This window comes from Myodes glareolus, chromosome 13, assembly GCF_982192425.1.
Source record: "Myodes glareolus chromosome 13, mMyoGla1.1, whole genome shotgun sequence".
Taxonomy (NCBI): domain Eukaryota; kingdom Metazoa; phylum Chordata; class Mammalia; order Rodentia; family Cricetidae; genus Myodes; species Myodes glareolus.
In genome coordinates, this window is record NC_142038.1 from 30841297 (window position 1) to 30855392 (window position 14096).

Below are 14096 nucleotides of genomic sequence, written 5' to 3' on the forward strand. Positions count from 1 at the left end.
CAGTTTGAGTACAGGCTAGGAGTAAGAACTAGAGAAATGGCTTTGAAAACATGATCCTGGGCTGACATTATGACCAATGGACAGAAACACAGATTCACAGACACCCTGAATCAGACACCACAGGAGGCGGGCCAGGCATATGGAGTTGGTTGATTCCTGTAGGTAAACTTCATTTTTTCTGTGGGCACACAGTACGCTAACCTATGAGGTGTGTGTCTCTTCTTACTTCCTATTCCCTATCATGGATCCTCACATTTGTATATTCAGAAGAAATAAAAGCATTTCACACACAGAAATACAGTATGATAAAAAGGAGAAAAGGGACATGGATTACACGTTAGAAATGAATTACATTCACAGCTTGCTCCACCTCACTGTGCTCACAGAAGCTAGCTGGAGGAGACCTGGTTTGTGGGGGTTCTTAAACACTCAGAGAGAGGACACTGAGTAGGCGTCACACATGTGGGAGGAGCCCTCACTGACCTATCATGATACATGCAAACAGGGAGGATATTTCCTCCGTGGCTGTGCCCCCGCCCCCTGATGACATCCTCCTTGCTTACTCTGCGTGCAGTAGAGCCCCGTCCATCCTGGAGTGCATTTGCATTCCCCGTCATAGGCGCTGCAAAAGGCTCCGTTGTGGCAGTTGCAGGTGTGGATGCAGTTGGGACCCCAGTGGGCAGGCGGACAGGCTGAAAATCACAGCAAGTGCGGAGAGATGACTTGGAGTCTCCAGGTCAACACCAAGCAGAACATTCCACCATCTCCCAACCTTCTTCAAAGTGCTAGGTTCATACCACTAACATGGACAATTCATTCACACATTCGCTGATAGACAATGCTGGCGGCAATAACTACCAACATCGCCGACGTATCCACACATTTACAGCTTCAGAAGGACTCGAGGGAGCAAGAGCTACTTTAAAGATTCAATTGTTAGACAAATCACACTTGACACCGACTGTGTACCTAGCACTATTCTAGACCCAGGGAAGAACAAAGGACAAAAATGGGAGTCTGAACTCTTCTCTGAACACTTCTATTTTGCAAGGTAGCAAAACTATCAGCCAGCTGAGAAGCAGCGCAGGGAAGAGCTGCGGAAGAGAAAGGTGCGATGAGGAAGACAATGATGGGGGCTCCTCCTAAAACCCAGCCTCCCTGGAGGGGTCACTGAGTTAGGATCAGGTCGGGAGGGCTTGTCCTTATGGTGCTTAGGTCATGGGCTCAGGGCTCTGGTTTTCCTTGGGGCTCCTAGGTCGTGGACTCAGAAATCTAATTTTCCTTGGGGCTCATAGGTCATAGGCTCAGGGCTTTGATTTTCTGATCCTGTCCTAGTCTCTAGGCTCCAGAGTTGCCATTAGAATCTCCTTTATGTTCCAAGGTCACCAGCTGTGTGACACAGTTTATTCATAGAAATTTCTGGCTGGAAGAAGTAGAAGACAACACAACTAAATCATCAGCGGCCACTGTCACAGAAGGAGCTATTAGAAAGCCACACCAGTACGGGCAAAATAATTCAATCTCCCAAACAATTCTATTTCTACTACAGCTTGAAGAAAATATTTAAAGGATGGCTACTTCTAATGTAAATGGAGAAATAAATAAAATTAATGAATCTGAAGTATTTCCCATAAGCATATGTGCCATGTTGACCCAAGAAGGAGAGAAAAATAGCAGCTGACATTCATGGTCCACGGGAGTGCCAGGATGGATTGTCTAAGAAGACATTCTTAGAGATGAAGAACTTTGGTTCAATGCCGGGTAACAGGAGTGTATCCAAGGTCACACAGGTTCACAATGGTAGCTGCTCTTTGGTACGTATGCATGGCTTCACTCTAAAGGCCACAGAAAGGCTCGGTGTGTAGACAATTAAAATGTCCAGCCTCCTCGAGGCTGCGTATCACCCTCTCTAGCCTCAACAACCAGTTTCTTTAAAAAGAAAAGCTCAGTTTTGTTCTCCTCTACCCAATCCCCCCAAAACCATTTCTTTTATTTCTGTGTTTATTTACGTTAGCTGTGCTTATATGTGTGTGAGAGTGTATGTATAATGAGTGTGAGGGCATGCACACCTGTGTGCACATGGATCTCAGGAGAGGGCACTGGGGATGGAGTTACGAGTGTTTATGGGACAACCCTCCCAACTTCTTTTCAGGGTGCTGAGATCCAGACTCTGCTCCTCATGATTCAGCGGCGAGAGCTTTAAACCACAGAGTAATCTCGTCAGCCCCAAACAAGCTACTTCTTCTTCTTCTTTTTTTTTTTAAGATTTACTTATTATGTATACAGTGCAGGCCAGAAGAGTGCACCTAGTCTCATTACAGATGGTTGTGAGCCACCATGTGGTTGCTGGGAATTGAACTCAGGACCTTTGGAAGAGCAGGCAAAGTTCTTAACCACTGAGCCATCTCTTCAGCCCCAAACAGGCTTCTTCTAATGATGCTTAATAAACCTTCATGAACTGTCTTCTGCCCAGAGCATATTTTTCTATGTTGGCCCCTTGCAGCAGGTTTGGCTCCCATGTCAGTTGTGATCAGAGACTGGAAATAAAGATCACTTAAGTTTTCCATCCATAAAGGTAAGTATAGAGACAAGGCTCCCGATAGTCATTTTGCCAAGGCCATGTGGCCCTTTAAATGCATTCCATTAGATCTCCAAGTCTCTGTTTGCATGGTGAAGGACTTTCTTCCTTTGAAAGTAGCTGACAATCAGCCAAGAAGAAATATTAAGATGGGCTCATAGGGAATCAATGAAACCAATGGTCCCCAGGAGAAGCAAGGCTTGCCAAATAAATCAGTTTCCTCCAGAGCGATTATGGGGACAAGCCATGCTATTGTCTCCATTCACTGTGCTGTTCCCATTTTTGTTCCTTCCAGAACATTCCTCCTCCAAATGAGGAAGTGACCAACTTCCAAAATAAAGACTACGTGTTAAAGGAGCAAATTACACCAATCGTGTTCCAGCAGTGACATCGCGTCTTTGTTTTCCTTCCCGAGCCCTGGATGTTCACTTCTGGGAACCTATCCCACATCCTGCTCCTGTGCCCGCCTGAATCAGAGGCCTGCCATGCACGGATCTGAATAGATGGTGATTGCTTCTGAAGTCCCCCCCCCCCAAGGATTAAAACACATACTATGAAATTATAGCAACAAACATTCCCTTCACCGAAGGCTTACTTATCTCAAAAATGGGGGAGAGCCTGAATGGTTGAAAACAAAACTATCATTCGGACAGAAATATATTCCTCACCAATTAATATCTGCAGATTGATAGTCCTATAATCTGAATTCAATGGCCTGCAAACCACCATGTAGTATCAGAGTCCTTCCTTGACCCATCATATGTGCAGTGTGTTGGCTTCAGTATGAGCTGATCATGGACCATGCTGTGACGGGGAGTAGAAGGGCAGACATATGCTGTCCTTGGTCAAAACCTGAACACTTTGTCAAGGTGACTAACCGAGCCTTCCAATTTGGCTTATGGCCACTGTCCTCTTTTTATGTCACAGGGAGCCTAAAGTCATCAGCAGAATTCCTCTTAGGGTCACACTACACCCATCTGAAGAGCAGAATGAGAGACACCTGGGGAGCCAAGACAGAGGACAAGATGTGAGGGGCGCTAAGGCAGTCAGTCTGCCCAGGATCCCAGAAAGTTTCTAAGATCCGTGCCATTTTGATTTTACTCCTTCATGGCTTCACTACTAAATCTTCTGATGACTACATGACAAAAAGGTAGATCTCTAAATGCATCTACTTTTTTATCGATAGATAACAGAAATAGAGATATGGCCCCATTGGTAGAGTGATTGTCTAGCATCCTTGAAGCCCTGAGTTCAGTTCCCAGCACCGCATAAGACTGAATATGGCTGTGCACCCTGTAATCTCAGCATTCAGGATGTGGAGACAAAAAGAGCAAAAATTCAAGGTCATTTTAGACTACATAGTGAGTTTGAGGCTAGCCATGGCTATATAGAAAAGAAATCAATGGTTAGAGAGTCACTGAACAGTGAATAAATTTTTTTTTTTTTTTTTTTTTTTTTTTTTTTACAAATTTAGGCTTTTCCCAAAGAGCCACATCAATTTATTGGTAGATTTTGATCGGTCATTGTACAGATATCTTAATTTTAAAACTGTAATACTTTTCATAGATGCTCAAGGTCACATATTCTTTGCTGATCATATAACTCTCACCATTCAATCCTAAAACACAGGAAATGTATTGAGTGTTCTCCAACAAGACTTACGCTGAGAGCAGTCACTGCCGATCCAGCCTGGGTAGCACTGACAGGACCTGTCGATGGGGTTGCAGGTGCCATTGTTGGTGCAGGTGCAAACGCCCGCACAGTTTTTCCCAAATCTGCCACTGGGACACACTGTGAACAGACAGAGTTCAGTCAGCTAGAGTTGGAACCCATCACACAGAACCCCGAGAATGAGAGACAAATTCCAGGGTCACACCCAGCTGCCCACTGCCGGCCTGCCTCCACTTAAGAGATCACGTATGCTAATCCCAGATGGGCTCATTTTTACAAACACGTGGAACCAAAGGCCTTATTCTGTCATCTCAGAAAGAAACTGTGGTGTTCGTAGAACTCTGACTTGTGGTTTCTCCCTCAGGGAATCAAAATCCTTTCTCAAGTTGACTTTTCATGAGTGGATGGTTCCAGTGTCATTATAAGACACAGCCAAGGGAGCATCGGGAAGTTTGATCCTCCCCACGGCTCTCCAGGGTGCCCGGGTGCTTACCTTCATTGCACAGGGCTCCCGTGAAGCCAGGCAAGCAGTCACACAGGCCTGTGATGTGGTGGCAGGGCCCGCTGCTGTGCACACACTGTGGGCATGTCTGGCTACAGCGATGTCCGTAAAACCCCGGGGAGCAGACTGCAAATAGGATGGTAGCACATGGTTACCTTTCTGAGTTGGGCCTATCTCCTGTTCCACTCAGAGATCTAGTTAGAATGGAGAAATAAGAAAACTTAAAAAAACGACAATGAGGATTTTTCAGGTGTGGAACAAGAAGGGCAGCTTTTAACAAAGGAGGAAGCCACTAATCTCCGAATTTCACTGGCATGAGGGAATGTCACGGATAGACCTCACTGTCCTCCTATGGTCAGCTCAAGGCCAGGCCTAGACCATCAGAGACATTTGTTAAATGAATAAGGAAATGGGGAAAAAAACCTTCAAGTATCGATGCCTAAATTATTACCAAGCCATTTGTTGGTCCTTTATTATTTAAGAACCTTACCTGGCCAAAAAAAAAAAAAAAAAAGAAAAAAAAAAAAAGAAAAAAAAAGATAAATGCTCAAAATTCAAAGACCTTTCACCTTTCTCCTTCAAAAAAGTTGTGGTTAGAGAGTACAAGTATACAAAATGCTGTGGATTTGGATGCTTCCAATACTTTATTTGAATTTAAATACAGAATGACTGCATTGAACTCTGAGTGAAAAAAGAAATTGATCTGCGAAATTACAACAGTGTATGCAATAACTTTTCTTATTACATTTACCGAAAGATTTAGTAAAATCTCACAGACCCTTTCTTAATTCGAGGCTTCTACGAAGTCCGCGTCAACAGCCCCCATTTTTAACTTTGAAGTCTGCTTTCTCCCCAGCACTGACTTTCAGCTTACTAGTGAGGTGTGGGATTGCCTTGAGGTTTGGCTGATGTTAACTTCTGGTAATTGAGGTGAGGCTGACGCCAAATTGCTGAATAAAATATTTACAGGTCAGTGAATTTCTGGAACACCATTTGCACCCTCTGAGGAAGAAATGAGAATCGCGTCCTGATGATGAGGCCCACGAGGTAATGAAATCATCACTGGGAAGAAAGGGTTAACGCCCCCATCTGTTAAGCTCATCCTAGAGGTTGAAAAGAATGCAGTTCTTGGGGAAGTGTCATTTGAGGGCAGTGACAGTTCTTCAAAGACCGCTCTGCCCTTGACCGCCACAAAACATCACTAGAAACTAAACGGTAGAACAGAGACCGATCTACACGTAATTCCCGGGAAGAGGAGCGCAGAGACCTAAGAGACTCTTACTTCTCTGACAAGAGGTGCCTCGGAATCCGGGTGCGCATTCACAGATGCCGTCGTCAGGAGAACAAGAAGCCCCATTTTTACAATGGCAGGGCAGCGAGCAGTTAGGACCCCAGCGTCCCTCGGCGCACACACTGTCACAGTGCACACCTGAAACACACACAGGGCAGGGCTGAGGAGGGTGCAGTGCCGGCATCCGAGGATGCCAATCCATAAAGGGGTTCAAGGATGGCGTAAACACCACTGCTGCAGAGAACACTGGACAGAGATGACACCAGGCTTAAAACACACTTACCATCGCCCGCAGACACAGACACAGAGTCATTCGAATGTTAACGAATACCCAGAATTCCCTCCTATGCTGCCAAGGAGAAAATACTTTCACTGAATTGATTTTTTTCTTCTTTAATAGGAGGGAGCATCGGGAAGCCCGAGGGCTCTGTCTGTTGAAGGCAAAATTTATCAAAAAAAAAAAAAGACTATTGATTTCCTATTTATCCCCCCACCCATTCTTTGCTTTTACAGAGAAATGAACAAAGGGTACAACGATCAGACAAAGCACAAAATGATTAAATTCTTTTACATGAAGGAAGCCCTACTGGGGACAGGGTAGGGTAAACAAGGAGACGCAATCCTAAAGTACTTCAACGATGTATTGTGCGGGATACACTGATGTGCTCAAACGCATCACCAATTTCATTCCTAAAAAATTTGTTTCCATCTGGATAGATAGAGGCAGACTATCCCAGCCAATGTCATGTATGTGCTATTGTCTGAGTCACTGCTATGAAACTGTATGGAGCTATTTAAGGTTTTGTTTGGGAAATAAAGGAACTTTAAGTCATTCATGACCCAGTGAACCGATTTCTACAGGAAGCCGGGCCTGCAAGAATGAAAATAAAGCCAGGCATTAATGGAGGCGAAGTAAAGTTCTGGAAGCTTGTATCTGAAATACAACAGGGATCTCTTTGCTACATCAGCTTCTCAGAGCCCTTCACCTGCAGAGGGAAGAGTTCTGACCAGGGCTGCACGGGTGACTGCTGGCATCAGAACAAGTGAGAACACGCAAGGACATGCTCAATCCAGGATTCCAGAAATTTCACAGCGGCCCTGCCTGGAGGATGATGGGTAGGCCATACCACATTTTGCTTGCCTTTTTGGAGAAAAGGTTATTGTGCCCTGAACCTGATATAGAAAGCATTATAGAGGATCTCAAATATGTCACCAGTTGGTATAAGGCAATTTCTGTAAAATAATAAATCTCTGCTTTTTCCTGTCACCGTTTCCATCCCCCAGCAAAGGCCTTAGCTTCACTCAGGTTAGCTACAGACATTGATTCCAGAGGAAACCAGTTCTGGATATAAACTGATGAGGGGCGGCTAAATGTCCCCCACAGGATAAATAAATAAAACATGGGCCTGCTGTTCTTTCCTGTGTTCATACACACATCTTACTTTTCAAGGTCTTTTGGAAAGCTGAGACACACTTGCAAATTCCATACTCTCTGAATACGAAGCACCAACCGTGGCATTTCAGGTGATTTTTTTGTTTGTTTGTTTGTTTTGTTTTTAATTTATTAGATTTTTTTTAAAAAATACTAATCCAAATTTCCACTCCCCCCCCTTCTCCCATTCCCTTCATACACCCTCCCACCCACCCCACTCTAATCCTAAGAGAGGATAAGGCACTTTGCTTTGTGGAAGGCCCAAGATCCTCCCTTCTACATCGAGGCTGAGCAAGGTATACATCCAAAGAGAATAGGATCTCAAAAAGCCAGTACATGCAGTAGGGATAAATCCCAGTGCCACTGCCAGTGGCCCCGCAGTCTGCCCCAGCCATACAACTGTCATTCACATTCAGAGGAACTAGTCTGGTCCTATGCTTGTTCCTTCCCAGTCCAGCTGGAGTTGGTGAGCTCCCATTAGCTCAGGTAAACTGTTTCAGTAGATAAAAACCTTCATGTAGTCAGACTGATGATTATCTTAAATATTACCATAGAACCTTTATCCAACAACAGATGAAAACAGAGGCAGAGACTCACAACGGAGCACTGGACTGAGCTCCCAAGGTCCAGCTGAAGAGTGTAAGAAATGAGAATATGAGCAAAGAGGTCAGGTGATTTTTTTTTAAGCCAATTCCTCTACCACATAGAACTGTAAGGCATTCGGAGCAGCAGTGAACTTGGGAGTAGGCTGCAAATGTAAGCTTTGCTTTGCGTCTGAAGAAAGAACTATCACGGGTAACCTGCCTGGGGCTTTCCTTGCGACTGGAACTCAGGTTTTCCATCCTCACTGTAAGCCAAGGCCCCTGTTTGACAGCCAAGGTGGTAAGGGACCACCTGCTTCATAGATTCACATGTCCCTCGGCATTTTGACCCAGATCCATTCAGGCTAATCTCAACAAGAAGCCCGAGGAAGTAGAACCCAAATAATTATTCAGCTAACCTTATAATCATTCTGAAAATTAGTTCTAATTTCTTAATACTTTTTTTTAATGTGGAGTGGGGTTTGAAGCACAAGACTTGGCCATTTAAAGTGTCTTAATTTATCAATTATTGGCCAAATCACATTACAGTTAAATTCAGCCATAATGGAATGGAGTATATTTCAGGCCAAAAGTACACACATGGTTCTCTAGGGGAACAGAACTGATATAATAAATTTATATGTGTGTGTGATCTCTAGTATATATTTTTATAAGTATGCATATATATGGAGTTTATTAGAGCGGATTACATTTACAGGCTGTGATACAGCTAGTCTAACAATGGCTGTCTATCAACAGATAGTCCAAGAATCCAGCAGCTGTTCAGTCCACACAGCTGGATCTCTCAGAGAAGTAGGTTCTAATGCCAGTGAAGGAATGAACTCGCTGGTAAGAGCGAGAGCAAGCAGGCAAAGGGGTTTCTTCCATGTCCTTTATATAGGATGCTACCGGAAGGGGGCCCAGGTTAAAGAGGGCTCTTCTCACTCTAAATGATTTAACAAAAACAAAAACCAAACCAACCAAACAAAAAAACCCTGACAGGTGCACACTGCCATTTGGGTTTTAGATTAATTCCAGATGCAGTCAGGTTGACAACCAAGAATAGCCATTACATTGGCTTTGGATATTACAGGTTAGCATGATTAGTGGATAAGCACACAAAGCTGGTTGTAAAATATGACTGAAGATTAGCAATCAAAATTAAGTGATCCCACACTTGGTCTTTGATTCCTCTTCCCTCAAGAGGTTCTTCCAGCTGACTAGCATATCCATCTGTCATGACCAGCTTCACCATTCACTTTCCCAGTCAGAAGAAAGCGCCATAGAATAGCCAGACAGTCCATTAAAAAACAAACAAACACACTATGTTTCACATGATTTACCCAGCATTTAGTTCCAGAGACTGTCTCCAGTCCTAGAAATGTATTTCGGCAGAACCGAACTCGCTTTTTAAATAACTTCGGTTTCTTAAGTTTTAGGGTCATGACGGAATCTTTCCATTGAATGTAAATTATAAACATTCCATTTTCCATTCTTTCTTTGAAATTCAAGCTCTCCTATTTTATTCTCTGTGATAAAGGCGTTATCATTTTGCATATATTAATGCCTAATCTATTTTTGAGATAAGTATCAGACATGAGACAAGCCCACAGAAAAGTAGGCTCCTTAGTCTCCCATTGCTACCTCTCCTCAGACTCTTCATGACTCTTGCCATCTCTTCTCTATTATATATTCAGGGAAGGGCTTGATACATCTATTATTGCTGGGAATCTTCTTTCTCTAGGGATTATTAATATTGCAAGACGGCACACATTTTGAGAGTCTAAGAAGTAAATACCTAATTATAAAATTTCAGGCAATGAGAGTCAAAATTAAATCCTGCATAAGTGTTTCTTTGAATCACTTCCTGGTCTCAGGTTGAGGCTGTGAGCTGCGTAAAAACACAACCTTGCAGTGAGGCGTGTTCCAAGCTGAAAAGGTATTGAAAGAGTTGTAAGCTTGCTCTAGCCCCTCCCCCTCTCTTTATTTCTACTGCTCTCATATTTGCCCACTCTGAGAGAGTCCTCTGAAACATATTTTTGTTTCCTTGTTTGTCAAAGATGAAAAATAATTTAAGATAATATGCCTTCTAGGAATCTAGCCAGTGCTTACTTGTTGGTGAGACAAAAAAAGTGAACTGCAGAAGATAAACTCCAAAAAAGTTAACTCCAGCTGATAAAGCCCTGGGACATGCCCCCAACTCTGTCTAGTGTCCTGGACCAAGGGAGGAGGGAAAATGGTTCTAGGCTGAGGGAACAGTAGCTACAAGACTCAGAGTCCCAAGAAGCATTTAGAAATCTTCTAGGATTAAATGCTTGGGCCAGAATTAAAAAAAAAAAAAAAGAAAGAAAAGAAATCTTCTAGGAATTACCAAAGTTGGGAACAGCTGGAACTTAGGAACTAGAAATACTGGTTGAAGCGTGTGGCCAGCCATGAGCTCATAGAGAATAGCTAAGAGCACCATAAGGTGGAGGGAGAGACCCCACCCCTGCACCACACCATATTTGCAGAGACCCAGTGAGGGATGGCATAGATGAATTCATGTTTTATCAGAGAGTAGATGAACATGGGAAGACATGAGTCTTGAAGACAAAAAGTTGGGTGACGAGTTGAGATTGAGGGGGTGAAACTGAGAAGGATGAGAAGGCACTGAACAAAACCCGGTGCAGGGGAGGAAGAATTCTAGAGACTGGTGGAGCAGACGCAGATGGAATGTTCCTCTGTTCCTGACCCTACCCCGGACAACTCATTCTGTCAGCTGGGAGAGCGAGAGAGCCCGGCTGTGCTGTCTGGGAACTAACACACATGGTTAACAACTAATGGTTGGCCCTGTGTGCCGGTGTGCCTTGATTCACAGAGGTGATGTCTCGGTGTGACTGTGGGGGGTTTGCAGAGAGAATATGTGAGTGGTGGGAGAACACTTGCCCTGGATGTGGGGGCCCAGAAGGATAGAAGTAGCTAGAGCAGGAAGAAGCCAACACATAGTCCACATGTGTGCAGGCGCCTTTTCCTTCCTGGGTCAGAAAGGCAAACTTTTGGGTGCTGAGAGCTGTTACTCCCTACTAAAGAGAAATAGAAAAATAATGAGATACCATAAGATGTTTTCTTTGGGATATCCACTAAGGAACAAATAAAATCTTCAAAATCAGTTGTTTCTTTAGCAGATTCCTTAAATATCTAGAAGAGGGGGCAAATGGGAAGGGGGGGTTCTATTTGAAGGCAATTTTGCTCAATGGAAGCACTTCTTCCTGATAAATTTTCCAATGCTGATAAGGAGATCTGCGAGGGACTGTTTTTGCCAGGACCGGGGACAAAGAGCCCATTGATAGCCTTCTCAAGTTGCTAGGCAATGGCTGAATGACCGAGATAAACTTCAGCTAGGCAGCACTAAAGAAATGTGCGTGCATTTAATGCCTGATGCATTAAGCCAGGGGCCTCAGTGTGAAACCGCATTCACTGGGCATTGGTGACTGCATGAATGTAGTAAATAGATCATCTAGGATGTCGTTATTTCCCCTCTCAAAGATTTAGCCCCAAATCCTCATCTCATTTGTACTTAATGTGCCAATATTGCCATATCTGGGATGCTGGAAAATAAAGAAAGTGATTTTGATTCAATGTCTGCAGCAATCTATTGAATACATAATAGAGTTAAAAAAGAGATATTTGTTATTGATAATTGGGGTAGGTGATTGTAGGAGAAGAAAATGGTGTCTAGTCATGAATTTGCTAGTTTCTTCATCTCTAACATCGTCCTTGCTGATGGCACAGACAGTACAGGCAAATTTTTCACCAGTGTACCACCTCTGACCGTACTTTATCTGGAGTTGACACTATCTCCTCCCTCCCAGTGCCCAACCACAATGCCAGCAGAGGGCATGGAAACACCCAACTTGTGGTTATTAAATCACACTTTTTTTTTTATTGGCTCTTGACGAAAAGTCTCTCAGTCATAGAAATTAGGGGGATTCATATCTGTACCTGCAAGACCAACAAGCAGGCGAGCCCTGTGTGCCCGAGTACAGCCCTGGGTGAAAGCCAACAGCAGGCAGCGAGGCAGAGCGGGAAACGTGGGGGTTTCTCTGTAGCCATTCTCACTTCAGAGACTCAGCCTCTGTCCATCAAGGGAGAGACAGACAGAAAGCCACATGCATACCTCTCTCTCTCTCTCTCTCTCTCTCTCTCTCTCTCTCTCTCTCTCTCTCTTCATCGCCAAGCCCACAAAGTCTCAGATGTGGGTCATGTGCCTTTGTGGTTAACTGGGCACTTGTATGTTGATGAAACCCTTTGATGTAGTTATTGACTTGAACTTGGATTCCCACTAAGGTGATTCTGGGATGCCACCCTCCCAAGGTCCTCACGGTAACCATTTAGGCATCACTGAGGGGCTAAGGTGCCAGAGAACTATATTGGGAGAGAGGAGCCCCTGAAGGTAGTTTCCATCTGCACCATGGTCACAGTGGGTGTGTGGGGCAGAAAGGCTGCCAAATTCTGCTTCCTGGGAACTATGTAGAAGCCGGTCTCTTATCATCAAGACACCACGGGGGTTCTCCTTCCAAGTCCCCCATTCCTGGCTGGGCTCAGGTGAGCACCCTAACTCTGATTCCATTCTGCTGTTCCCATCTCCCTGTTATATTATGTTTTGTTCATCCCATTCCTTTTTTCCTAAGGGGCTCAAGGGCTGATGCAATATCCTAACTCCTTTTCTGCCAGTTTAGCATTTGTGGTAGTTTGAAAGAAAACAGCGCCAATAGGGAGTGGCCTTATTAGGAGGTGTGGCTTTGTTGGAGTAGGTGTGGCTTGTTGGGAGAAGTGTGTTGCTGAGAGTGGGCTTTGAGGTTTCAGATACTCAAGCCAAGCCTGGGTCCCCCCCCTCCAATCTGTGAGTAAAGAAGTAGGATTCTTAGCTCCTTCTCCAGCACCATGTCTGCCTATACAGTGCCCTACTTCCCTGCCATGATGATAATGGACTAAACCTCTGAACTATTAGCCACCTGATTAAATGTTTTCCTTTGTAAGAGTTACAATGATCATGGTGCCTCTTCAGAGAAATTCTAAGACAGTATTCAGGTTTTTTTGTTCTAGTACAAAGACATCTATGAGTGTTCTCTTTTCTTTGGTCACTGGTATGAGGCTTCCATTAAGAAACGGTCCCTGGACCCATTATTATCAATAATTAGGATATAAGATGTACAAGATTCCATTAAACAGACTGGAGAGTACCACTGTCTGGGATACTAGGATAACTTTTTGAATGACAGAAAGGACCATCAAGTAATGACGTACAGGCAGTATACTAGACAGTTGCCCCTGGCAGACATCCAGCTCACCCTGTATGCTAAGGAGAGCATGCCAAGAGATTTCCAAATCTTTTCAAAAATTGTATAAAAAAAATGGTTCATGGACTGGTGAGAGTGTTCTCCTCTCTGCCCCACCCCTGCCACCCTCCACATTTCCTTTCAGTAGGTGTTAGAAGGTGACCGGGAACATACAAGTGGAAAGAGTTCCCAGGTGACAGTGATCTTGGCCAGAGCTGGGAACCAGGCCACAGACCGCACGTGTTTTCAGACAGCGGGAATTAAATGGTGATTAGCTGTAATGCTCAGTGAATAGGTGTTTCTGGCTGACTGATCCCAGAGCAGAAAGGGAGACACGCCAACCTGTTTCTGCCGTTTTTAGGAAATACTTTATAAAGGCCACCACTCCACCTCTGCTCTGGAAAACCGCACACACATATACGTCTCTATCTGTGTAAAACTAATTATAGTTCATCTGGAATTTCTCAACCCTTTCTGAGAAGCCAGTTTCAGTTCATAACTGTGTGGGATGTGCTTGTACACACACCGTTTATGGTATGTGAGTGCGCATGAATGTGTGCAGTGTGTGTATGCATGTGTACAAAGCCCAAGACACAGCCTAGATATTTTCGAGGCTGACAGAGTAACACAGGTCTCAGAGATTCTAAAGACTTACAATATGTGCTTGCAGCCACAATGGCACTTCATTTACCTGCCTCCCCATTTTCTAATGAGGTCTGTTTC

The 14096-nt window shown here is 44.1% G+C and overlaps 1 protein-coding gene across 3 annotated transcripts in view; it reads right to left on the reverse strand.

Annotated features, from left to right (window-relative positions):
• The window catches only part of Megf10 (multiple EGF like domains 10), a 158811-nt gene that overhangs the window by 16493 nt on the left and 128222 nt on the right, over positions 1-14096 (reverse strand). For all 3 annotated transcript variants that reach the window (XM_085699845.2, XM_048419611.3, XM_085699844.2), the window contains exons 14-17: positions 6034-6180; positions 4743-4877; positions 4241-4369; positions 564-692 (exon numbers count right to left, since the gene is read on the reverse strand). In XM_085699845.2, the coding sequence (XP_085555971.2) occupies positions 564-692; positions 4241-4369; positions 4743-4877; positions 6034-6180 (540 nt within the window). The remainder of the gene's footprint in view (positions 1-563; positions 693-4240; positions 4370-4742; positions 4878-6033; positions 6181-14096) is intronic.